The sequence below is a fragment of the Bos indicus genome, chromosome 19 (assembly GCF_029378745.1).
Source record: "Bos indicus isolate NIAB-ARS_2022 breed Sahiwal x Tharparkar chromosome 19, NIAB-ARS_B.indTharparkar_mat_pri_1.0, whole genome shotgun sequence".
NCBI classification, from domain to species: domain Eukaryota; kingdom Metazoa; phylum Chordata; class Mammalia; order Artiodactyla; family Bovidae; genus Bos; species Bos indicus.
In genome coordinates, this window is record NC_091778.1 from 7364009 (window position 1) to 7391343 (window position 27335).

At 43.5% G+C, this 27335-nt stretch overlaps 1 protein-coding gene across 1 annotated transcript; it reads right to left on the reverse strand.

Annotated features, from left to right (window-relative positions):
* Positions 1-1843: 1843 nt before the first annotated feature.
* Positions 1844-26410, reverse strand: LOC109573829 (phosphatidylcholine transfer protein-like). The gene is made up of 6 exons (XM_070772494.1): positions 26134-26410; positions 10520-10634; positions 6901-6980; positions 5310-5481; positions 4260-4327; positions 1844-3160 (listed from the first exon to the last, which is right to left on the reverse strand). The coding sequence occupies exons 1-6, from the start codon at positions 26272-26274 to the stop codon at positions 3095-3097; spliced, it is 642 nt and encodes a 213-aa protein (XP_070628595.1). The 5' UTR covers positions 26275-26410; the 3' UTR covers positions 1844-3094.
* Positions 26411-27335: the final 925 nt, after the last annotated feature.

The window sequence follows — 27335 nt, forward strand, 5'->3', positions numbered from 1 at the left end:
CTTCACAGTCCAACTTTCACATCCATACATGACCACTGGAAAAACCATAGCCTTTACTAGACGGACCTTTGTTGGCAAAGTAATGTCTCTGCTTTTCAATATGCTACCTAGGGTGGTCATAACTTTCCAAGGAGTAAGCGTCTTTTAATTTCATGGCTGCAGTTATCATCTGCAGTGATTTTGGAGCCCCCCAAAAATAAAGTCTAACACTGTTTCCACTGTTTCCCCATCTATTTCCCATGAAGTGATGTGACCAGATGCCATGGTCTTCGTTTTCTGAATGTTGAGCTTTACACCAACTTTTTCACTCTCCTCTTTCACTTTCATCAGGAGGCTTTTTATTTCCTCTTCACTTTCTGCCATAAGGGTAGTGTCATGTGCATATCTGAGGTTATTGATATTCTCCTGGCAATCTTGATTCCAGCTTGTGTTTCCTCCAGTCCAGATTTCTCATGATGTACTCTGCATGTAAGTTGAATAAGCAGGGTGACAATATACAGCCTTGACGTACTCCTTTTCCTATTTGGAACCAGTCTGTTGTTCCATGTCCAGTTCTAACTGTTGCTTCCTGACCCGTATATAAATTTCTCAAGAAGCAGGTCAGGTGGTCTGGTATTCCCATCTCTTTCAGAATTTTCCACAGTTTCTTGTGATCCACACAGTCAAAGGCTTTGGCATAGTCAATAAAGCAGAAAGAGATGTTTTTTTCTGGAACTCTCTTGCTTTTTCAATCATCCAGCGGATGTTGGCAATGTGATCTCTGGTTCCTCTGCCTTTTCTAAAACCAGCTTGAACATCTGGGAAATTCATGGTTTACATATTGCTGAAGCCTGGCTTGGAGAACTTTGAGCATTACCATACTAGTGTGTGAGATGAGTGCAGTTGTGCAGTAGTTTGAGCATTTTTTGGCATTGCTTTACTTTTAGATTGGAATGAAAACTGATCTTGTCCCGTCCTGGAAAAGGACTGCTTTTCCACATGGCCACTGTTGAGTTTTCCAGTTAATCACTGCTGTTTTCCAAATTTGCTGGCATATTGAGTGCAGCACTTTCACAGCATCATCTTTCAGGATTTGAAATAGCTCCATTGGAATTTCATCGCCTCCACTAGCTTTGTTCATAGTGATGCTTTCTAAGGCCCACTTGACTTCACATTCCAGAATGTCTGGCTCTAGGTGAGTGATCACACCATGGTGATTATCTGGGTCGTGAAGATCCACTTTGTACAGTTCTTCTGTGTATTCCTGCCACGTCTTCTTAATATCTACTGCTTCTGCTAGGTCCATACCATTTCTGTCCTTTATCAAGCCCATCTTTGCATGAAATGTTCTCTTGGTATCTCTAATTTTCTTGAAGAGATCTCTCTTCTTTCCTATTCTGTCCTCTGACCGCGGACCTGGGGTAGTTCGTCTCGGGCACGCTCTCTGCGCCGTCGCAGCCGCCCACGCTCTGTGCCCCATTGCGGCCGCCCACGCTCTGCTCTGCACTTTGCTGAAGCAGCCGTGAAGAGATACCCCACGTCCAAGGTAAGAGAAACCAAAGTAAGACGGTAGGTGTTGCAAGAGGGCAGACACACTGAAACCATAATCACAGAAAACTAGTCAATCTAATCACACTAGGACCACAGCCTTGTCTAACTCAATGAAACTAAGCCATGCCCATGGGGCCACCCAAGATGGGAGGGTCATGGTGGACAGGTATGACAGAATGTGGTCCACTGGAGAAGGGAATGGCAAACCACTTCAGTATTCTTGCCTTGAGAACCCCATGAATAGTATAAAAGTTTGGGCATATAACCAGATTAAAATGAGGATATTTTCCACTGTTTTTGTAGCACCACTCAATTGTCCTTGAAAAATAGGTTTATTTACCAAATATTATCCTAGATCACATGAATCTGGAAAACATTTGGGTTAGTTTCTATATTTCTGTTAGTGCACTTGATTTGTATATTTCTTGTTGAACTTCAAGTCAATTACTGGAGCCTTTAAAAATAACTTTGGAAATATCATTCAGAAATACAAAAAATTCACTATAACATATAGATAGAGAAAGAAATAAACAGATATGATAATATGAAACTCAGGGGTTTATAAAAGAAGATTTGGGTCCATTGTGATTCTGGAAGATGGAGTAAATCAAGGTTATCTGCTCAGATAGTTTTTAACTAATATTTCCAAGTGAAATTTTAAGATGTTTCCTACTCCTAATTATCAAAATGGACTTTTTTCTTTCCTTCTTATGAGATTCTTTTGTATCCTAGAGAAGACTATGTAGAATATTTATATCTCAAAGACACAAAGAAAGAATGGAAGTTGCACCAAGGACTTTTGTTCCTTAAGTTCATAACTTTTAGAACATCTGCAAACATTTTGAGAAGAAAAGGGTACATTTGGGCATGGGTAAAAAGGAAAAGTGGGCTTGAATTCTTCCTAGAGCCTCCTTTGCCTTTATAATAAACGCCTGGTTTGTAAGATAATATAGGTTTCCTTAATTCCTCAAAGAATTGAGTGGCAACTTGAACAATATGGAGGACATCCCACCCATCCATCTTTATTATCCTCAGTTTGCTTCTTTACATCAGGGAGAAGATCTGCAAGTAAGATGGAAATCAAAAGATTCCTATGTTCTCAACCTAGAGGGGTGGGATGGGGAGGGAGAAGGGAGGGAAGTTCAAAAGGGAGGAGATATATATATATATACCTTTCATGTTTTGGTTTGACAGAAAACGACAAAATTCTGTAAAGCAATTATCTTTCAGTAAGAAAATATACTATATATAAAAAAAGATTCCTATGTTCTTGATTTAGAATTGTATGTCTTTGGAGCATTTTGGTAAGTCCATCCACAAAAAGTTCTGAGTTTTTCTTCAAGGGTTTTCTGAATCTGACCCACATTCTACAGTGAAACAAGGCAGTTTGTTCCAGAGTGGGGAGAATGGGAAAGGAAGTTAGGCATCAGGCTGGCACCCTTGGGCACAAGGTGCTGGAGTGTGTGCAGGCTTCTGAGATGGAAAAATGACAGACATCCTGAGCAGCAGAAGTTGGGGCAGTTCCAGGGACATCATTCATGAACAAAAAGCTCCCAAATCTCTCTTAGGTTCTCCTCTGGTACCTCAGGCAGGCATTCTCCAGGTCAGCCAGGAAGCCAGGAATTCCATTCTGCAAAGAAAAGGAGATTGTCATTACTCTGTCCTCACAGCAACTACTCTTCATTCTCAGGATGTGGCAAGGGTGAAGGAAGATGCCTTGGGGAATAATAAATAAGACAATAGGGCTCCTGGTAAGATTTCAACAGAATGTTGGCACTGATGATGAAAAAGGTAAGACTCAGGGCACAGGTAATGTAGGGGCCACAGTTTTCAGACCTTGCATATTTTAGCTTTTGCTAGTAGAAAGCTCAGACAATTCTAAGACACTATTTTTGAAAAGAAAAAGAAAATTCAGAAAATGGGACTGGGCTGGGCTGTGTGTTATTCCAAAAAGATGAAAGAAAGGACTTGCTTTACAAAATTGAAAATTGGTAAGAATTGGGAGCAAGAGGCAGGATATGTCATCCCTTAGTGTTGAACATTGCCAAGACTTTCCCCAAATGTTGTTTTGGTTACTCCTTCTCTACATTGTGGAAATATCCATCCCCATTTTTTGGAGGGGAGAAACTGATAGCTTCCTTAGATTACACAGTCGGAAGTAGGGACCAGAATTCAAAGTATGATGTGTTTTACTCAAGTTTGTGTACTTTCTTACTCTCCCTGTGAATTGGTGAGCCCACCAACCCGTAAGTAGGACCTCACAAAGCAGACTGAATGGTCTCCAGGAGTGATCTGCATACCACTGAAGTCCCTTCTCCTTATAGGAAGAAAACACAAAAATGAAAGTGGAGGCTTCCCCAGGCTTGAGCATATCTCATTGTCTCCCAAGCCATGTTGGCCTAACTCCTGCATAAGCAGATACAGGGTCCACAGGCACCCTTGTTCCTACAAGGACCAGGTTATTGTCCAAAGGTTCCAGAGACTGATGCTGGTGGGATCTTGGTGGGAAAGTAGTGGGGAGCTGATATACCGGGTGAAGAGTTTGGTCTTTTGTCCCAGCCTCAGTCCTGGGTGTTGGCAACCCCAGTCCTAACCAGAGTCAGTCAACCATGCTGCTTCGTAAAAGAGCATCATGAGGCCTGAGATTGCACATCTCTTCAGGCTAACAGCCCCACAGGGTAAGTCAATATTTGTCAAGCACGCTTCCCCCCTGCCTCAGGGAGTCTCACCTTGACAAGCAAGTTGATAAGCCAGGATGGAATCCAGCCACCAGGGTTTACGAAGCAATAAATAAATACTAGAGAGGGAAAGAAGGGACAATTCAAAAGGAGGAAAAATACAGCAGCAAACATCCAGGTTTACATTCAGGCCAAAAATTAAGGAGAGAGGTAACACACAATTCAAGTGGACTCTCCCATCTCCATTATGGGACACTTATATACACACTTTGGCAAACAGTCAAGGCACATTCTGCTGCTATTTATTTAACCCATGGCAAGTGCTAGATGGGGAGGGCATGGCAATCCACTCCAGTATTCTTGCCTGGAGAATCCCCATGGACAGAGGAGCCTGGGGGGCTACAGTCCGTAGAGTTGGACATGACTGAAGTGACTTAGCATAGTATTGCATAGCATAGCATAAGTGCTAGATATTTGGATATGTATCTCAGTTATTGCTCTCAATTATCTTCATTATAAAAGTTGATAAAATTAAACTCCAGTTTATAAATGATAAAATTGAGACTTAGGAGAGTGGGGTGATACATCCAAGGCGGCAGATCTAACACACACCAGAACAATGTTCAGATTTCCCTGCAGTCTCCAGGCCATACCCATTCCAGTCCAGCAGGTGGCCACACAAACCCCTCCCAGATTCTCTCCTGAGTATGGAACTCAAGGCAGACAGGTCCTGAGTCCCTTAGTTTTTGCTGAGTGAGAGGTACCTTCTCAGAGATGGTCCCACTAGCCTTCCTGCTCACCTCCAGCCAGAATGTGCAGAACAAGAGCAGCCTGAAGTGAATTCCTAAACCTTTTGGTTCACGTCGATGTTCTGATTTCATTTGCACAATGCAAGAGTAAGTAAAAAATAGATTGATCAGATTTAAACATCCACCTTGCATTGTAGCCAAACTTCAGGGGTGGATTGAGTCTCCTCTGTTTCCTCTGAAGTCATGCCCAGTTCTCTGACCTCAGGGGAAATGCATCCTGCATATTCTGAGCCTCACAGTCACCGCAGCCCTCACAGGGCGCACCATACACCAACCACTGCCTTCGTTTTACCTTTGCTCCGGTTATGGCCAGCACTCTCCACAGCCAGCTTCACCTGGCACTGGCTCACCCGGATGAAGCCTGGTCTCTCTGGAAACTGTGGCAGCGAGGTGCCCTTGGCCAGGACCACCTGAATCTTCCGCCCTCTGAAGTCCAGTTCTCGCCGCTGCTTCACATAGACGCACTACACTGCCAGTCAAGGCAAGGCCAGGGTCAAACCTCTCAGATGGATAAAAGGAAAGCCCACAAGTCAGAAGCAAAAGGCAATTGTTTTGTTGCCTCCACTTGGTGTTTGCTCCCTTAATCTGCCAGTTCACTTCCTGCTTGGTCTGCCTAACTTCCCTGCAGAGCCCTGTCACCTCCCACCTGGTGTTCTCTTTTCATAGCAGGCATGGTGTACATACTCAGTTCCCAGTGGTGTCTGACTCTTTGTGACCCCGTGGACTGTAGCCTGACAGGTTCTTCTGTCCATAGGATTCCCAGGCAAGAATACTGGAGTGGGTTGCCATGTCTGCTCCAGGGAATCTTCCTGACCCAGGGCTCAAACCCACAGCTCTCCTGCATATCTTGTACTGGCAGGCAGATTCTTCACCACTGAGCCACCCGAGAAGCTCAAGAGCATGCATTACCCACCTATCAGTGATTCTTTGCTGCTCTAATTATGAGGGGAACCCACTCCTCCTTCCTCCAATAAAGCAATGAGATCTCAGAAGATTTGTCATTTATCAGCTGTGATCCTGGGTAACTTAATTTTTCTGAGATTCGGCTTCACTGTGCAAGAACAGAGAGGAACACTGCCTGTAGACAGGCTTGGTGGGGGCATTGGAGAAAGACTGGAGCAGAATCTCACGCAGGAAGCAATGGTTCCTGTCATTGCTCTCTGTTGTCCCCGTAAGCCCTAATCATTGACCTCTGGGCACAGAAGATGCTCAGGCAAGGTTACTTATACCTGGTGACCACAGGAAGATATGTGGACATCGAAATAGTAGTAGGCAAATGTCCTCACTGGTTCTGGTTCACCAAGAGTAATATAATCATTTCATCGCAATAAAGATTCTCAGACCAGCCACCATGTCTATGGCACTATTACAGGGAAGGTAATTCAATGTTAAGAAACTGAGCAGGAAACACACACTCACAGGGTCCAGAGCCAATGATGGGGGAGGAGGGGCGGTGGAGAGAGCTGGAAATGCGGGGCCTGAGTTCCATCCCCGAGTCAGCTGCTCACCGCCTGATTGTGCGCCTCGATCACCTTAACTCTCTGGGGCCCGGCTTCCTCCTCTACAGACTGAGGGAGTGTATTGAATTATCTGAAGGAAAAGTTGTTTTCAGGTCCCCAAATCTGGGGTACAAGAATTTTCTAGGAAAAATCTCGGGAAAGTATGAGCTGCCTTCCCACAATTATAGATGTTCCATGTCGTCAGACCCAGAAATCACACTGAGATCTCTGAAAGCTACACAAGAAGTGACAGCTTTAGCAGATGCTTATGCAAGAGTCAAAGACAATGTTGTCCACCTTCTGGATATACTGCCATTGAGTCATGGCCATGAAGAACAAAGACACTTAGAAAGCTGAATAATAGTATGCATTCGAAAAGGATACATCTCTGCTGGACACAAAAAAAGGGAACTCCATTTTCATGTAGGTCACTGTTTCTCCATTGCATTCTGTTTCATAGGCTTCTATTAGACAAAGCAAAACAAACAAACAAAAAACAACACAAAAGACGTTATTGCATCTGGAAGTTCCTTTGGCTTCAATTCACAAGAAGCTTTGATATGACAACCTTGTAGGGTGATAAACCACTAACTCACGAGGCATTGAATTTTAGAGAAAGTCAGATATTTAGAACCACTGAAATCTTGTTGTCCAGGGACAGTGTCTGGTAGATAGAATAACACAGTAGAAATAAAAGAACCCAACAAAACTTGTTCATTGTATACCACAAACAACATTCTAAGACAGAATGCAGTGAAACAAAATTAGGCATCCAAAAATAAATTTTCAAGTTCTAAAATCATTGTAATCATCAGATGACACTACAGTGCCAATAATTTTTCTGTTGTGACCTTTCTCCTCATCTTAAATTTTGTGACATATTACAGGTGTCCTGGAAATGAGCAACCCAGCTTAGAAATGAAGTTTCAAGAGAGGTTAGGTGTCCTTCTGAAAAAGCTAGAAAGTGGCTGAACTATGTTAACTGTAAGATGCTTGCCTCTCTCCCGTGTTGCTTTATATCATAGTTACAGGGACCAAATCTCCTTAACACCCACCATGCTACTGTATGCAAATAGCATCAGCTCTTGGAGAGAGAGAGCAAAGCAATGCTTTGAAGTGCACAGCATATGCCCTCAAGCTGTGTGGGAAGCTTCTACCCTTTAGAAGAGGAGCCAAGCCTAAGCTTCTGAAGGAACCAAGAGAATCCCTAGAGAAGGTGCTGACAGCACAGAAATGTGTTATTTAATTCAGCTTTTGAAAGAAAGAAAATCTATTAGAAGCAGAACATGGAGTAAAGAATTTATCAGTCCATTACTACAAGAGGTTGAAGATGACCTTGAAAGAAAAGGAATGAGTGGACATCTGCTGCTTTTGCCTGCTCTGCTATGACTCTCCCCTTCTTGCACCAGAATCTCATTCTCCTTCAGAGCATCACCTTTTACCTTCTTCCCCACTATGTAGTTTAAGCAGGACTGTTCAATTCAGTTCAGTAGCTCAGTCGTGTCTGACTCTGAGACCCTATGGACCGCAGCACGCCAGGCCTCCCTGTCCATCATCAACTCCCAGGGTTTACTCAAACTCATGTCCATTGAGTTGGTGATGCCATCCAATCATCTCATCCTCTGTCATCCCCTTCTCTTCATGCCCTCAATCTTTCCCAGCATCAGGATCTTTTCAAATGAGTCAGCTCTTCGCATCAGGTGGCCAAAGTATTTGAGTTTCAGCTTCAACATCAGTCCTTCCAAGGAACACTCAGGAATGATCTCCTTTAGGATGGACTGGTTGGATCTCCCTGCAGTCCAAGGGACTCTCAAGAGTCTTCTCCAACACCACAGTTCAAAAGCATCAATTCTTCGGTGCTCAGCTTTCTTTATAGTCCAACTCTCACATCCATACACGACTACTGGAAAAACCATAGCTTTGACTATGTGGACTTTTGTTGGCAAAGTAATGTCTCTGCTTTTTAATATAATGTCTACGTTGGTCATCACTTTCCTTCCAAGGAGTAAGCGTCTTTATATTTCATGGCTGCAGTCACCATCTGCAGTGATTTTTGGAGCCCCCCAAAATAAAGTCAGCCACCGTTTCCACTGTTTCCCAATCTATTTTCCATGAAGTGATGGGGCCAGATGCCATGATCTTCACTTTCTGAATGTTGAGCTTTAAGCCAACTTTTTCACTCTCCTCTTTCACCTTCATCAAGAGGGTCTTTAGTTCTTCACTTTCTGCCAGAAGGGTGGTGTCATCTGCATATCTGAGGTTATTGATATTTCTCCCAGCAATCTTGATTCCAGCTTGTGCTTCATCCAGCCCAGCATTTCTAATGATGTACTCTGCATATAAGTTAAATAAGCAGGGTGACAATATACAGCCTTGACATACTCCTTTCCCAATTTGGAACCAGTCTCTTGTTCCATGTCCGGTTCTAACTGTTGCTTCCTGACCTGCATACAGATTTCTCAAGAGGCAGGTCAGGTGGTCTGGTATTCCCAGACTGACTCAGTGTTAATTTCAGGGCTGGGAAAATGAGCAGAACATGGTCACAGTGATTAGTTCAGGGAAGGCATATGTGGACAGAATCCTGGCTTGCCACTCTCGCAAGTTTAGGCCCAAAAGTGGCTTTGTGAAGTTCTCAGGTAGCTTATAGAAGATCTGGGAGGACCAGAGTTAGGTTAAGAACCTCAGGATGATTCCAGAAAAGTCAAACTACTGCAGCCTCTGGACTATACTCCATAGTGTGGACTGTTGATAGCAAGTACCACACATCAGAGGCTTTGTAAATGGCTACAGCACATGACTGAATCACAACTGGCAGGGAGATGGCCAGAGAACACCTGGCTTCTCCCTCGAATATACGGCACCACCATTCCCCATAAAGTAAGAGTAGCTGAAAATAGTATGTGGCCCTAAACCATGACAAGCATGCTGAAGGAAATAATATATGATCCAGGCTGAGGCGATAAGAGCCAATCCTGAGACTCTGGATGCCATCAGTAGGAAAGTTCCTGTTCCTCTGGGGTTGTGTACTCGGTTAGAATGTTAGCCTGCATCTTCTGGTGGCCTCTCTGCATGACACAGAATCTGCCTGAGAATCTGGTCAATACAGAAGAAGGCAGAGTCCAGCTGGAGAAATGAACTATTATGTGCAGCTATCCTGGAAGCCAGACAGCCGTGGATTTTCAATGTCATGAACCAATAAATGTTTTTGCCTTTCATTACACTGAAATTTGCTAGCTTTTCTTCCTTGCAACCAGCATTCCTAACCACAGCAAGTGCCTGTCAGGGTTTCTGGCCCCTGGGCTAGCTGTGTCTGGTCCATTGTGCCTGGGACAGCAGAGATCACTCCCCACTCTAAGTGCCAGAAATATCCCCTATTTAATGCCACTCATAATTCTCAATCATTTCTGGGAAAAAATCTAAGAAGTGTAGCCAGGTGACCAGCCTAGGCCCTTGGGTCTCTGGACTCTCCTCCCAGGTTAATTCCAGATTCTGCTACCCCAACAACCCAAAAGCACCCAACTGCTCACAGATTAAAAAAAAAAAAATCATATTGTTTCATGCCTTCTTCATTTTACTCATACTGTTTCCTGGGCCAAACGTCCTTAACCCACTCACCCTTCACTTTTCACCTCACCATGTATATATATTCTTGCTGTTTATAAAACTTTGGTTCAATTTGTCAAACAAAGCTCAGACACCACTTTCTCCAAGAAGTCTTCCATGCTCTTCCAGGTGTGTGTGTGTGTGTGTGTGTGTATGATGACAACAAACTTGTAGTAAGTTCAAACAGGAGCAAATAGGAGAGTGAATCTATTAAAGTATAAAAAGGAAGTCCTAGAAATATTGAAGGCATATTTCAGCACAGCACCTCAGAATTTAAGCCAAAATTTAAAACGAAACATAGTATAATAGAAAGTAAACCTATTGATTTCTGCTGGTTAGAGAAAATAGCAATAGATTCTACCTTCTAACCGATTTTTTCTAAGGAATACATGTCACTCACCTGTAACTTGTGGGATCTGCCGTCTTATATAGCCTAAATCCATACAGATATCTACAAGTAGATCTGGTGGAGCTCTCAGGGTACCAATGAACTTATACTCATAAAGTCCAGTTGGCTGTAAAATGAGAACAGACAGAAACAGCCTATTGATTCCCCAGTTGCTATTACACAGCATATGAAAAATAGTTGCTTGTGCCATCTCACTACTGGGCATCTCCTCTGCAGTCTTGGAAATGCAATGGTGAAAGAACAGGTGAAGATCTTGCTGATCTTGCTCTCATAGTTCTATTTGTTCTTTACCACAGGGGCTGGTGACAGGTACCCAGGTAATTTAAGTAGGATAAAAGGAGGTGATGTGATAAATGGTGTCTAGTTTTGGGGGGCTGGTGGTTTGTTGTATATCACCAGGTGTTCAGGGAATGTCTCTATGAGGGATTTATCAGAAGAGTTTCTTCTGAGTATTAGAAGGACCTGGCCATAGGTAGATGAGAAATGTCCATTCCTGGTAGGGAGAAGGCCCACAGGCTGATGGATTGGTTGTCTTCCTCAAAGAACAGAAAGTCAGGGAGACCAGAGAACTGTGATGGGGAAAAGTGATAGGAGCTGCTGTCAGAGAAGTAGTGGGGGCGGGGTCCAGAGGGCTTTGTGAACCAAGGCAGTGGGCAAAAAGATTTTATTCTAGTAACTATGGAAAGCCAGTCAATAACTTAAAATAGGGAAATTGTTTTCTTTTTTAATAGTTCTTGCTTCTTGGTAGAAAATAGAACATAAATGAGTAAGGAGATGGGTTAGAAGACCAGTACAATGATCCAGAGAAGAGAGGTTGATGATTGGCTAGAGTGGTAACAATAGTGATGGGGAGAAGTCAGTAATTTAGGGTAACATTTTGCAAGTAATGTCAACAGAAATTGCTGACAGATTGGCTGTAGAGACAGAGATAGCTAGAACAAATCTTTTAACATTTGCTTAAACAACCAGGTAGATGGGATATCCATTTCCTGAGAGAGAGAAAGCTTGCAGAGGTGGTGACCTGTGGGCTGACCGAGAGTTCTACTTTGAGCATGCTGAGTTTGAAGTGCTTATTAAACACTCATGTGGAAATGTCACATAGGCAGAGTTCAGACTATTTTAGATAACCATGGGCCATAATGAAACCCCAAACATTATTGTTTTACCAATTCCAAGATGGAATTTTTCAGCAACTGTTTTTTTTTTTCTATAAAAAACTTGTGTATAAAAGAATGAAAAAGGATACATGTAGATAGAGAGCAGATTTGTGGATACAACAGAAGAAGGAGAGGGTGGGACAAATTGAGAGAGTAGCATTGAGCATATACATTAACATATGTGAAATAGAAAGCTGGTGGAAGCTGTTGTATAACGCAGGGAGCTCAGCCTAGTGCTCTGTGACAACCTAGAGGCAGGGGTCGGGGGGGTGGGGTGAAAGGGGAGGATGGAGGAGACCTACAAGAGGGAGGGGATATATGTATGCTTATGGTTGATTCATGCTGTTGTATTGTATTGCAGAAACCAACACAATATTGTAAAGCAATTATCCTCCAATTAAAAATTTTTAAAAAGATTTAAAAAAGAACGAAATGGGGAAAGAAACACCAGCTTCAAATCACAGTCGTTTTTATTCAGAAAAAAAAGATCATTTCTAAATGTCTAAGTACAAGAGATTTTCCTTGTTTTCAAGCCATATTCTGTGAGGATGTAGGCTGGAGGGGATACACTTCACTCGCTGTACAATGGCAACTAATTCCTGACACCCCTGCCAAAAAGTTTATTGTACAATTCCTGACCCTCTTGGCAAAGGGTTCTTTGTTAGGATTAAACTAATGACTTAGTTCCAGTACAGAAACAAACACAAGAAACAAAAATGAACCTTTTAAATGTACCTCTACTTCCAGGTGCTAACGCAGTCCTAATGGCTAACCCCAGAGGAATGAACCTACATTCTTAAACATTGTTCCAAGAACTTATGTGAAGTCAAGGTGTAAACGTGAAAATCTGTCTAGAGATCCTGAGGCTTCAAGGGTCTCCTGACTTAGGTGGCATAACCATAATTCTCAGTTTAGGAATCTCAGATGTCTGTGAAAGTACCTGGAGGAAAAAGGAAAGTAAAGTTGAAACTGAATTCATACGGGTGTTTCAGCTCTGAGAGCACGTGGCATTATACCAAGAGTTTCCAATGAGCAAATGAGAGACTGGTAGGTCTGACCTCCACGCATGCTGTGCCATGGAACCCCACAGGAGGGAGGGAGTCAAGAGAAAAGTCCTCCTCCTCCTGTCTCCTCCCATCAACTTCACAGAGGATGAGGCTTTATACCAGCACATATCTACACCCACACACGTTTTAGTTAGCTTGGGAAGACAAAGAATTACCTTCTGTTCAGGAATAGTGTGGCCCCGTTATCTATACACAGTGAGCAAAAAGGATAGCTATGTGTAGAGATTGTGATCTCCCCAACTTCACATGAATTAGCTTTGGTTATCTGGATAAATGAAGGCAAACTGCTTCCTGGAACTAGTTCCCAGCCCTCCTGCATGTATCGATCATTTGAGCCCTTAGGGACTTCAGTCCTGTAATATTACAGAAAAGAAAAAAGAAAGCCCTCAAGGAAGAGAAAAATAAAACAGTGTGATTTATGTGAATACCCAAGAATGAACTATCATGACAACTTTCTTTAAACACTGTCTTCATGGCAGGACTGAAAAATGCCAGAACACCAGAGGACAAATTGTGGGATGACACCTTTCCTTGTCCATCAATAAAATGTTCTTTACAGGTGTTTAGCAGCCCCATCTGAATTCTTGCATCAAAGAATCATTTCCTTTGAAAGAGGACCTCAGCAAACATATTCACAACTTCATTTTGTCTTTGAAACAATAAAGTGAATTTTTATAACTATAAGAATAATTCATATTAATTAAGAAAAACTATAAAATGTGAAGAAAATTTAAATGGCATGTAATGCTAAAATCCACAAATCCCTAATTGCAATATATGATATATTGCTTCTCTTTTTACCATTTTTTATTGAAGTATAGTTGATTTACAGTGTTGTATTAAATTCTGCTGTTTAGTAAAGTGACTCAGTTATAGATATACATACCTTCTTTTCCATGGTCTTTTCCATTATGTTTTAATTTATCACAGGATATTGAATGTAGTTCCTGAGCTATACAGTAGGATTTTTTGTTCACCCATCTTACATGTAAAAGTTTGCATCTGCCAGACCCACACTCCCAATCCTTCACACCCCCGCTCTATCTCCCCCAGGCAACCACAAGTCTGTTCTCTATATCTGTTAGTCTGTTTTCGTTGCATAAACATGCTCATTTGTGTCCTACTTTAGATTCCATATATAAGTGATAGCATATCACTTATATGCTGAAGGACTGATGCTGAAGCTCCAACACTTTGGCCACCAGAGGCGAAGAACCGATTCCTTAGAAAAGACTCTGATGCTGGGAAAGATCGAAGGCAGGAGAAGAAGGGGATGACGAAGGATGAGATAGTTGGATGGCATCATGGACTTATGGACATGAGTTTGAGCAAACTCCAGGGTTGGTGATGGACAGGGAGGCCTGGCGTGCTGCAGTCTATGGGGTCTCAAAGAGTCGTACACGACTAAGTGACTGAACTGAACTGATTTTCTATACAGTGCGCAAAAGGGATAATTATGTATGGAAAAAAAGATCTTCTCAGCTTCCATGAGTTAGCTTTGGTTATCTGGACACATGAAGACAAAGTGTTTCCTGGAATAAGTCCCCTTCCCTTTTGAATGTAGTTTCTGCTCTTAGTGACTTCACTCCAGTAATACCACAGAAAACAGAAAGCCCTCTAAAAGAGAAAAAGAGAGTGATGCGACTTACGTGAATACCCAAGAAGGAACTACTATGACGACTGCCTTTAAACAGTCCCTTCACGGCAGGACTGAGAAATGCCGGAACACCGGAGAAGCAAAGTGCTTGGTGACACCTTTGCTAGTCCGTCCATAAAATGCTCTTTTCAAGCACCGAGTAGCCCCACTCAAATTCCGGGTCAAAGCAATTTTTACCCCTCATTCCTTTCAAAAGAAGGGGTTTGTTTCAAAAGAAACAAACTCACATTTTCATTATGTCTCTTAAAAATGAAATTTTCATAATTATAAAAGTAAGTCATATTCATTGAGAAAAATTAGAAGATGCCAAAAATAATAAAGAAAACTAAAACATGTAACTTCATAATCCTCAAATACCAACTGAATATTTTGCATATTTTTTGAGTAAATAAATATTTCTATGTGTTATACAATGGGAGTAAGATAGTATAAACAGACTGTATTCCTATTTTTAATGACATCATTTTGAAACTGAGTGATCAGCTAATTTTATTATTCTGTAAGTTATTTCTGTTTCCATATATTTTCACAATTATGAACATTGCTGGAAAAATTATTCCAAATGGACAAACCTGGTTCCTAATTCTAACTTCCTCATTAGGCAAGCAAAATGCCTCTTCAGAGATCAATTTTAGGGTCAATGACATTAACATTTTAATGCTCTTTATACTTTTTATAAATCTTTAAGAAAGAATTTTACCTATTTATACTCTCACCAGTAGCAAAGAAACATCTCACCAGGACTGGGTACCACTGTTTGTACAAATAATTTAGTAGGAGGATGCATAAATCTTAGTTTTATTTGGGCAATGTACTGATGTGTAATTCTCTTTCAAATTAGAGATATAATTCTGGTGCAAAATTTTTTGCAGATACGTTTTGAAATTCTAACATTTCAATAAATGACTAAACAAGTATACTCAAAAGGTGCTTGGCTTTTCCTGAAGGTCCTCCAGAAAAACACTTTTAAGAATGGCTCAATTTCTTTATCCAAAGTAAAATGCAATGCATGCTTTTCTTTTTTACATTACTTTTAGGGTTAGTTTCTACTGTATAGCACAGTGAACCACTTGTATAAATATCCACTATTTTTTAAGACCCTGATGTCAGAAAGATTGAGGGCAGGAGGAGAAGGGGGAGACAGAGGATGAGATGGTTGGATGGCATCATCGACTAAATGGACATGAGTTTAAGCAAACTTTGGAAGACAGTGAAGGATAGGAAAGCCTGGCGTGCTGCAGTCCATGGGGTCACAAAGAGTTGGACACGACTGAACAACCGAAAAACAACATACTTTTCTAATGACGCACTGATTACAGGATACTGTAATTTCCTACACTACAGGTGGTAAAAGAATTAGTCAATGGTAGAGAATCAGTTGATACCATGTGTAGAATATAATTCCCAGAAGAAACGGGAGATTCATTATAGCATATACTCTCTTTCTTACTAAGAAAATTGCACAGCTGATAATTTTCCTCATCTCTTTTACAGGTAGAGGCAGCCATAAGACGATTCTTTCTTCTTTTGAATATGGGTATGATTCTAGAGCTGAAGCAGCTATTTTGTGATTAAGAGACAATAAAAATGAGAAAGCAGAGTGAAAATATTCAGAGTTTTACTGACATTGTTGATCAACTGATTCAACGCCAGCAACTGCTAACCTCTGGACTACCTGCTAGGTGAGAAATAGAAACCCCTCTTTGGGGACTTCCCTGGTGACTCAGCTGGTAAAGAATCTGCCCGCAATGCAGGAGACTGGGTTCGATCCCTGGATTGGGAAGATCCCCTGGAGAAGGGAATGGCTACCCACTTCAGTATTCTGCCCTGGAGAATTCCATGGACTGTATAGTCCAGGGGGTCCAAAGAGTCGGACACGACTGAGTAACTTTCACTTTCCCTTTTCACTTGTTTAAGACTTTGTTAATCCAGTTTTCTGTTACTTGCAGCTACAAGCAATCCTACTCATTACAAGTGGTTCTTATTGAGAATTTTATTTGAGCTCTGCGATCCTGAAAAACAACAGAGATTAAGAAACTCTCCCATGCTTTGTGTTTCAAAAAACAGCTATCACAAAAGAATCACTTTTACACACACACACACACACCCTTTGTTTACCTATCACAAGGCCAGACACAACACCTCTAAATTCCCTTTGACGGTCCCACAAATGATCCTCTAAGCTACTTATTTCAAGGATCAATAGGCACAAAACGCTTGTTCACCAAACTAGTTAAGCATCTCCTTCCTCCAGACTCTAAATTTTGGCCCAGCCTCAGTCTAAGCAGCATCCAGCCCTGCTGAGAATGAACTGGCCTCAGGGTAAGACATTCTGTTCTATTCTTCAGCAGACCACCTTCACCTCACTTCCCCACAAGCGGTTTCAGTCTTGCTGACTCCTCTCTCTCTGGGAAAAAAAAAAAGACCTTTCTGCCTCTCCCCTGAGAAACTCACGGATCTTATGGTCAAAGTATTCTTCCTAATACAATGTCCTCCAATCTAAGTCCAGGTTTGCTTCTTATTTGGCATTAAAGTAGACTGACAAAACAGTACTGATCAGACTTCTGAACATTTCCAAGCATGTGAGACTGTGTGATTCATTATGGAGTTCATTAAAATAGCACACAATACTACACTATGTAATTCATTAAAATAGTACAAAAATACATAAGCATTACTAAAACGAATAGTTAAGGAAGAGAATAAGAGATAATGGACACAATTAATGGACATTAAACTGCAGCATATTTAATTCTGCATAGAAATCTGAAACTTCACACACTCTATTACAGAAAGTTCCACCTCCTTCTACTATGTACCACAGGAAAAAAAAAAACACAGCAACAACCACCATGGGCCCACTATATTCTTGGGCCTGAGAAAACAGTCAGGCAAGGTTTACACTTGGCTTTTCAGCTTGGAATGGATTTGCCTTGGTGATCTGTCAGCATCACTACAGCTGCCATGCATTCTGCGCTGGAAGCTGTCCAATCACTCTGACCTGCTATAAACTCTTTCAATAATACGAACATTCATTTCTCTAAACACAGTGCAGGTTCTAGTTTTAGGTTCACTATCTTGTGTAATCTCAATAGAGCCCTGTGGTATCAATAGGGACACTGGTGTCACGTCCCTATGACATGAAGCTCAGAGAGGTGACATACTTGCTCGAGTTCTACAGTTAGCTCTGGGGACAGCCAGAGAGAGGAGGGCACCGTCCCCTTCTTCTCCCCACGACGGCTCCTAATATGGCTCTACTCTCTCTGCACACTTGCTCCAAGCCACTGTTCCAAACGACAAGCTAAAGATGTCAATAAAGATGGCACAGGCTCTCAGAGCTGGAAGGAGTCTTAGATCCTTATGAAAAAAATGACAGCAACGCATCAAAAGGCAGCTGATGACTCCTGCTGGCAAAACCTGGATGGGAAACTTTCCTTCCAGTCCCTAACCCAGTGTTCCTGCCCCAGACTACCCAGAAAAATGCAAATCTGCAGAGACACCAAGTAGCTTGGTGGCTGTCTAAGACTGGGAACGGAAACAGGGGATGACTACAAATGGGGAACAGGTTTCTTTGGGGATAACACAAATATTCGAAAATTAGACTCGGGGAAGGATGTGTGACTCCATAAACTTACTAAAAATTAGTGAACTATACACTTAAAATGAGTAAATTTTGAGGTACTTAAATGATACCTCAAGAAATACAGCTGTTAAAACTAGAAGATTATGAAACTCACTTAAGGTCACACAAGTAATGAGCTTGACCTGAAGCTCATTCGTTGCAAAAGAACCTGGACCTGAAGCCAGCGATGTGACGGCAGAGTTCACAGCCTATGATCCCGCCTCCAAGCGTCACTGGCCTCTCCCAACATATTATTAGAGAAACAACAAGCCGTCAGAGTAGACAGAGCTCTGGCCAAGGCGACCATGTGATTGAACATTCTAGTGGACAGTTCTGAGTGAAAGAGCTTTGTCATATGTTTCACCAGGACAAACATAATGCAGGTCTTGAAGGGTAGAGTAGAACAGAGATCACCCTACTCACAGCAAACACCATTTAATTTACTAGGGGCTTCAAAATGTATCCTCTCATTGGATCCCTGGCACAACTCTGGCAGAAAAGGAATTATCTCCAGCTTACAGATGAGGAAGCTGAGACTCAGCTAGGGCCCTAGGTTCATAAATCCCAAAACCTCAGAGCAATTAAGCATCAGAACTGTATTTTAGACCAGGAGTTACTGAATCTGTCATGCTGTCTATTTTTCACAGTCCACAGCTAACAATAGTTTTTTAGATTTCAAAGTGGTTATGTAAGTCAATATACAGCCTCTTAGTCTATAAAGCCTAAAGTAGTTTCTATTTGGCTCTTTACAGGAAAAAAAAAAAAAAATTTGCAATCCCTGCTTTAGACCATTGCCGCCACCACTTCTAAAAACATACAGTCCAGAAAAGCTCTGGATTACTAGAGTCATACTGCTACTCCACATGCAAGAGAGGAATCTTTGCATTATAAACCCCAAATATATTATATTTTATTTTAAATCACATGTGGCTTTACCATTTAAGCTCAGACCACTCTTCAAAGTAAATCTGCTGATCTTGAGCACACCATACAGGATAAGCAACAACACTCTTAAACAAAACATATTCAAACCCAGAAAACCAAAGAGAAAAAGAAAATCTTAAAAGAAGCTGTCAGGAAGGAAAGGGCCATCACTCTACTTATAGAGGAATACCGATGATAATTAGAGCAGACATCTCATCAGAAACCACTCTGCAAAAAGAGAAAAGGTAGGGTGAAATATACACTAAATCAATCACTGACCTAGAATTCTATACCCAATGAACCCATCCTTCAAAAGTGAAGAAGAAATACAAACTTTTTCAGACAAACAGAAACAGGGAATTCATCAGCAGCAGACCTGGCTCTGGAAGAAATGTTAAAAGAAGCTTTTCAGGGAGAAAAACATATGCTATAGGTCAGGAACTCAGATAGACATTGCATAAAAGGTGCCTGTTTTATTGTCTTAAAGTTTCTGGAAGGTATGAACTTTCTGTCTGATGAATACATCAGGCATCACCAAAATGCAGGCACACAGTAAGTTCTGAAACACTGCTTGAATGGGTCATGAAGCAGTATTTTGGAGGTTTCTTCTTACTAGGGTGTATTCAAACAGCCCCAAACCAGCTGTGCAATACAAAGTCTGACTTACACCCGCAGACAGGCCTGGGGGATCCTGCTCCCCCCTCCCCGCTAAGGCATGCCTTCAAATCTTGGACCAGCACCTTGTGATCAGTCAGCATCTTCATGCTGCCTCACACCACAGGCTCGTCCTGAGAGAAGTGAGGAGAGAGAGCTGAGGCTCCAACATTATCTATCCAGTTACACTGAGGGGCGATGGGGCAGGAGAGAGACAGAGAGAGCGAGCAGACCTGCACCAGTGGCAGCAAGTAGAGGAAGGCTGCACATGCTGCTCAGCTTTAGCCACGGTGGTCCTACCCACTCGTACATATGGCTCTGTAGGTGTCCCCAATGCATCAACTGCTCCATCGATCATGTTAGTACCTAGTAGGATGGGAAAAGGGAGAAGAGTCCTTCACCCAGAAGTGAAGAGGTCCGTGATGCAAGTCAGATTACCATCCCATCTGGGAAATCAGAGTGAAGCTTCTCACCACTGAGGTAATCCGTTTCCATGGCAGTTTAATCACTGCTTCCTTCCAAAAGGCCAAGCTATCTCTCGACACAGCACGGCTGAACCCAGTTTTCCAGTAAGGCCAGGCTCTCAGTAGTTCAGTAGGGCAACAGCACAGGAAAGAACAGTCCCTGGGAAAGTACTGTCTTCTCTTGACCAAACTCACTGATGAGAAGACCTTTGCAAGGACAAAGGCAGCCGCTTCACACAGGGCCAGACACTTGGTTTCAAATCATAAGAAGTCAAGCCCTCAGTCAGATCTTTCCAGACCAACATTTTCTTGGTCTAAATCAATGATGTGAGCTCTGCATGCCAGTTTCACTCCATCTACAGGCAGGTCACAGTGTCTACTGGCATAGTATCCAGCCTAAAGCTCCAGGGAGACCTGACTGCAGATCTCTGGGAAAGCTTTTGCAAATGACCCATGACCCTTCTCTCCAAGGGAACCTTCTCCCTGCTGTTCAGGGGACCACATGCACTCCCAAGTGGACACTGAAAAACCAGGAAGAGTTGGTCTTCACGTGGACATGACTTCCACCTTAAGATAGTCCTCCTTTTCGCTCTTCCCTCTCCTGCCTCTCGGTGCCACCACGTGGGGTGGTGCACCTCGAGCAGCACGTGAGAAGCTCCCCTTACATCAGTGGTTCGCAAAGTATAATCCATGGAGCTTCAGTATCACGTGGCCATTCGGTAAAAACAAAATGTTAAAAAGGAGGAGGAGGAGAAGTAAAGAAATGTAAAGCCAACTCTCAAGTCCCACCCAGATCCACTGAATCTGAAACGGAGCAGGATATTAACTGTGAATTTTAACAGGCTTTGCAGATGAATGTTAACAGGCTTTGCAGATGAGTCTAGTGTATGCTCAAGGTCAAGAATTACTCTGCCATGGATCATTTCATTCAATGTTTGTCAGAAACCAATGATCCTAAAAAGCAAGAATTAGACTTGTTTTGCAAATGAGGAAGCTGAGATTTTAAATGAAACAGCAGCCGGCCTATATCCCCCAAGTAGTAAGTGGGGGCCACTCTCCAACACCAGGTTCACCCTGGTCCTGTGTCCTTCTGGCCCCTCCTGGAAAAGGAAGGAAGGTCAGCCTGGCTCTGGAACTTAGCACTCAGCGTTCCCTCTACTGCAATGGTTTATAACACAGCACGCTCATTACAACTTCTTGGAAAGCTTTCACATGAAAAAACAAAAAGAAGCAACAAAAACATATTTTATTTTTAAGCATTTCAAACACACCAACGGAGAAGGAAATGGCACCCCACTCCAGTACTCTTGCCTGGAAAATCCCATGGGCGGAGGAGCCTGGTAGGCTGCAGTCCATGGGGTCACTAAGAGTCGGACACGACTGAGCAACTTCAGTTTCACTTTTTCTCTTTCATGCATTGGAGAAGGAAATGGCAACACACGCCAGTGTTCTTGCCTGGAGAGTGCCAGGGGCAGGAGAGCCTGGCGGGCTGATGTCTATGGGGTCACAGAGAGTCGGACACGACTGAAGTGACTTAGCAGCAGCAGCAGCAAACACACCAAAGTAGACAGGACAGAATAATCAGCCTCTAGGCGAAAGGGGAACTTCTCAAAAGGACCATCCAAGCTCCACTTCAACTCTGTTCACGATGGGGCTCTAATAGGGCTGAGAGGTGACCTGAGAGCTCCCCAGGCAGCTCTTGAGCTTTGAGGAACACTCTCTGGTCCATTTCTCCTCTGATATTGGCAGGGCGCAATCTCTTCTTTCATTTATATCTCCACTCAATTGTTAACCTCTGGAAGAGGGTTTTTCCAGATTCCCTGTATCTAAAGCACACCTGGATATCCCCACCTCTGCCATAACATCTCTGTATCCCTTCATCCCACTTTACTGTTTCTGTAGCATTTTTCAGCTGCCATTTCATTATATACTATGTTTATTATCATCAGTGAGTACTGTTTATTGTTTAAGAAGCTCATTCACTGAACCAGCAGCTCCAACTGCCTGCTCCCTGCTCATGCCCAGTGTCTGTCAGGGCACTCCCACATGGGAGGCACGCAGTGAACATCTCCTGAATAAATGAATGACAGCGGAACAGAGCAGAGACTGCAACTCAACACTGTCTGCCTCCAAAATCCATGCTCTTTTCCACAGCACCACATAGACTAGCATAGCACACAGCAGTGTTGCCCTAGCTTGGCTTTCAGGTCAGTTCAGTCTTTGCGACCCCATGGACTGCAGCACGCCAGGCCTCCCTGTCCATCAGCAGCTCCCAGAGCTTACTCAAACTCACGTGCATCGAGTCGGTGATGCCATCCAACCATCTCATCCTCTGTCATCCCCTTCTCCTCCCGCCTTCAATCTTTCCCAGCATCAGGGTCTTTTCCATTGAGTCAGTTCTTCATATCAGGTGGCCAAAGTATTGGAATTTCAGCATCAGCATCAGTCCCCGCAATGAATATTCAGGACTGATTTCCTTTAGAATTGACTGGTTTAGCTTTGCTTAGCTTGGAGAAAAAGAATGTAGTTCTGAATTGAAGCAAGCTATATATTTGGTACTGAGTTTATCCAAGTACACTGGTTCGTGTCTAATTACTAGCTATGAGGGCTTGTGTGGCTCGCTCTGGGTCTTACTGCCATCCATAAAATAGGAAAATAAACCTGTCTCTACCTATCTTCTATATTTGTTGAGAGGGATAAATGAAAACTTACGTGTAATAGCATTTTGTATATTAAGGGGCCATGTAAAGATAAGTTAGCACTACACTTGGGGAGAGAAAAAGAAGGTGAGACTACAGAAACAGAGTAGGCAAAGAAAGCAGGAAGAAAGAAAAAAGAAAGGGTGATGGGAATTGGACAGAATGGTTGCAAAGAGACTTTCTAAGTCTATAATTCTGTGATTTAATAGGAAAAGAGAAAATGGAAAAGTATCAAAAGTAGCCATTTGTCAAGAACAAGATTCAGAATTATTCGAATCTACTAAAAAGAAGCCACAATTTTTTTTACTTTAAAATACAATTTATCTGTCATACTACAAACTCTCTCAAGTACATCTATGCTTATGTCAGTCTTTTCAAATCATGTGATAGTAACTTTGTTACAGCATCATTTTTAGATCATGATCACTCCTCCCTGCTTCAGACTCACAGCAGGTTATTCCCTGTGGAACAGCCATCCGGGTTCAACTGGATAAAAGTCACTGAAAAGTCTGAGAAGGGGGCCTGTCTGATTCTTCTTATTCCATAAATTCCAAATGGTACACCCCTGATGAAACAGCTAATATGCTTTGTATGCAAACCATGATGGACTGCCTTTACCATAATCAGGACATTCATCCATTGAACATGTCCCTTACTCAACAAAGATTTAGCAAGAACTTTGATGAAAAGCGTTATTTTTGTATGGGTACCAAACATAACCTTACTGAAACAAAATCAAGCATTTCAAGAAGCCTTATCGGATTACCTGTCTCACCTTCTGCTCATGGGTTTCACATTAACAAGAAATAGGAAGAGATAGGAAGAATCAAGGGACTCATTCCAGCAGGGTGGAAATCTGTAGATGGTTATTAGGAAATAAGGTGAATAATGTGTCTATTGATGGGACTGAAGGAAAGGTCTTAATGCAACTCCATCAAAAGTCAGGTGGATCAATAAGACCCTCTGCTAGTCCCCTAACATTAAAGGGCCCCAAACAAGTCCACTCTGTACACCAGTCGGAAGAATTGAAAAAGCCAGATGATAACAATTGCAATGAAAAACCTGACCTGGAATGACCTGGGCAATAGTCTGGTATGTAAACCAAGGTGAACATTAACAGAGGGGCCAGGATTTTCTGGTTGGACCTCCAGTCAGGGACCTGGGGACCCAAGGCCATATGCACAATGGCTCTAGGCAGGAAAGTGTGGGGAAGAGGAAACAGAGTCACATAATATCAACAGCATGCATGGTGGATGAAACCACACTGGATCACCAGACAGAAGAGGGCACAGGGTGTTAGGGGAGATAAGTGCAGGTCTAGGCAGGGTAGGACAAGCCGAATTCACTGGACGTGGAGTGGCATTCAGAAGACAAGATTTACTAACTGATGGATTCAAGGGAATTCTCTTCCAGGAGGAAAGTAAAGGATGGGAGTCAACCTGGAAAGAAAATGCGGCTCTAGCAAAATGGGTCAGGCAGCAAATAACACTGGATGTGCAACTAAGGCTCTAGGAAAGGGCTCGCACCTGACACAGCAGGGTCCCTAGACACTGAATGCAGGTGCAGATCACAGTGGCCATGGGCAGTGGCCCCCAGCCTAGCTGCTGGGGCTCAAGGCCAGCATATGGCCTCCAACTTACGGGAGCTCTCTGGAAAGACTTGTAGCTTACATCAATGTATTATAACTGCCCTCATGCCCAGAACAGGTGGAAATAAGACTTATATCATGGTTCAGAGGGATAGGAACAGTTCTGAATACCCATCCTCCCCCCAGGAGGGAGGTGGGCCCTGCTGCATGTCAATACACAATGGAAACAATACAAAGCCAGACATTCGGCCTCAGCTTAGGCAGCGGCTGCTGTGGGATAAAAGGCACAGCCCTTCAGGGGATGTGAGGGGAGTGGTCAGGGCTGATGGGAGGACAGGACCGGAGTGGAGGAGCCATGGGCCCTGGACCAGCCTAGTCCCCTGAGCACAGCCCACCTGGCATACTTGCCCTCTCAGAGTCAGTGGAGGAGTGTATCATAGCGTAGGTCTGGAGCTAGAAAACTGAGTTCCAACCCCAGAGTGAGTCTTGAGCCTTCAATTTAATCTTTCCATATATCCATTTTCAAATTGGTAATAAGGTGATGGTCTATATAGTGCCTGACAACCTGGCACCGATGTGAGGACTAAGTCAGTGTCTGCAGAGCACTTAACCCTGCCTGGAGCATAAGACAGCATGCAATGAGTAGGCTATTACTGTAGGTTTTATTTGTTACGCAATCAACAGGGCCATTGGAAGGGGAACAATAAGATCACAATCTCTTTCAGGTGCTTGATTTCAGGTGTGCAGGATGGAAGGGAAAGGGTGGAAGGCCAAGAAGCAAGTCAGAAGATCACTGCGATTCTAGGGAAGAGGTGGCAGTCAGAGTGACAGGGGTCAGGGAAAAAAGGGAAGGGGAAGGGGCCAGACATCAGATACATCTGAGCAGTGAATTGCCAACATTTGGCAAATGCCTGGAAGTGGCCGGTGTGGAAAATGAAACAATTTTATCCAGAAGATCAAAGGAGTTTTTCTGAAAACATGTCCATTTTTGCAGCCAGGTAAATGCTTAAACGACACTCAGAAATTAATTCTGCCTGCTCTACACTGAGCTTCCTGCTCATCCTGTTGTACCCAGTGACCCTGGGACACACAGACTCAGAGTTCCTCCCTACTCTAACAGTTTCATACTCTGGTCTCTGCCAGGAAACAGGCACTTCACTTCCCTTGCCTAAAGGCGACTTTTAAGCTAGTTACCACGCAGCAGCTAGCACACAGAGCAACCCATGACAGGCCATCATTCCACCTGGCCGGTTACCTGGCTCCAAAGGCCTGCCGCCACACCCGCAACTCCATTCCTCCTACCCTTCAACTTTTCCCCAGACTTTTTCTCAGGCTAAAGCTATTCGGTGCAATTTACAAGGAATGGGGCAGCATTCAAAGGAGCAAGTTAGTGAAATGACTAGAGTCGACGGTAGGTCCCTTCTCAGCAACATTCCTCACACCACACATACCACCCTGAACATCCACTCTCTGAACAGCTCAGTCGCTTATCTTCCTGGATTCAATCTGAACATACTCCCCGCCACACAGATACCACTGGCACCCACCCGGGAGAGAGGCTCACGTCCCTTGCAGGCAAGTGGGTGGGCCTAAGCAAGAATCCGCAGACCCACGTTTTCACTCTGCCATCAACTTGTAACACTTGCCCTGTCTGGTCCCCCCACCCCAGGCCCCCGGGAGCACCTCCCACTCCCACCCTCACCCCCCAGAAGCACCCCCCACCCTGCCCCCCGCAGACGGCCGCCCGGCGGTCCTCTAGGGGCGGACAGCTACCTGGTTCAGCAGCCCGTAGACGCTGATACCCTGGGTCTCCATCAGCAGCTCCCAGGCGGCCCCGGAGAGTGCGGGCCGCTGGAGCTCGGCGCAGGCCTCCCTGAATTGCTCCTCCGAGAAGGTGCCGGTCCCAGGCTCCATCCTTCTGCAGCGGCTGCCCCGGGGCCCGGAAGGAAGAGGGGATAGGTGGGGCTCATGCTCGGAGACTGGACGAGGAGTGGCCCAGCGAAATTTGGCAGGGACCAGAGAGAGACCCGGACGCGGCTGGGGGCGGGGCCCATAGGGGCGGGGCCTTGAGGGCCTCGAGGGGACGGGGCCTCGAGGGGTCGGCCTGGAGGATTGGGCGGACCCAGAGCTGCGCTGGAACGCACAGCAAATAGAACTAGAGAAAGGTCGGACTTGATCTGCATAAAGGTGGAGGGCTTAGGAAATGGGGAGGCTTTCAACAGGAAGAGAAAAAGAAGACACTACTACAATCTCAGAAACACAATTTCCAAATTGCATAATTTCCAAACTGCTTACCTGTCTCTCCTTTACTTTCTCTGAAGAAGGTTAGGGAAGGTCTCAGAGCAGTTGAGTACAAGTGGGTGGTGAGATGGACAGAGTGGAAATGCTTGAAAATCTCAGGGGTCAGATGCTACAGCAATGTTCCATTTGCTCTGTTATGCATTTTAAAACATTGTTCTGAGAAGAGGTCCATGGGATTCCCCAGAAGGCTAAATTAGGGGTCCATGGTACAAAAAAGATTAAGAACCCTATTCCATAATAGTACAGTGCCACCACCGGGAGGGTGAAAGATGATCTCAAAAGGTATCACGGTGTCCATCCAAGACTTCTGCTGCTTGTATAATTTAGATCTTTTGTAACTCAAAGACGTTTTTGTTCCCTCAAGTCCCTTTGTTTTACTATATTTCTTACCGCCACATTGTACTTTGGTTTGGATAAAGTGGACAGTTTAAATGTCAAATCAGATAACACCGCACGGATGCCAGAAAACTCGCAACCCTTTCCCAATCTGTAAAATGGGGTAAAATTCTGCCACCAGTTAGAACTGAGGAGGTGACCACATAAGATAAACATAGAACATGTTTGCACAGTGCCTATCAAAGTAAATGTTTATAAAAATTTCCACTTGCCTTACATGACAATACTGAAATGTTTCTCTTTCTATACTTGAAAGGAAGACTTGGAAGTTGATGGCA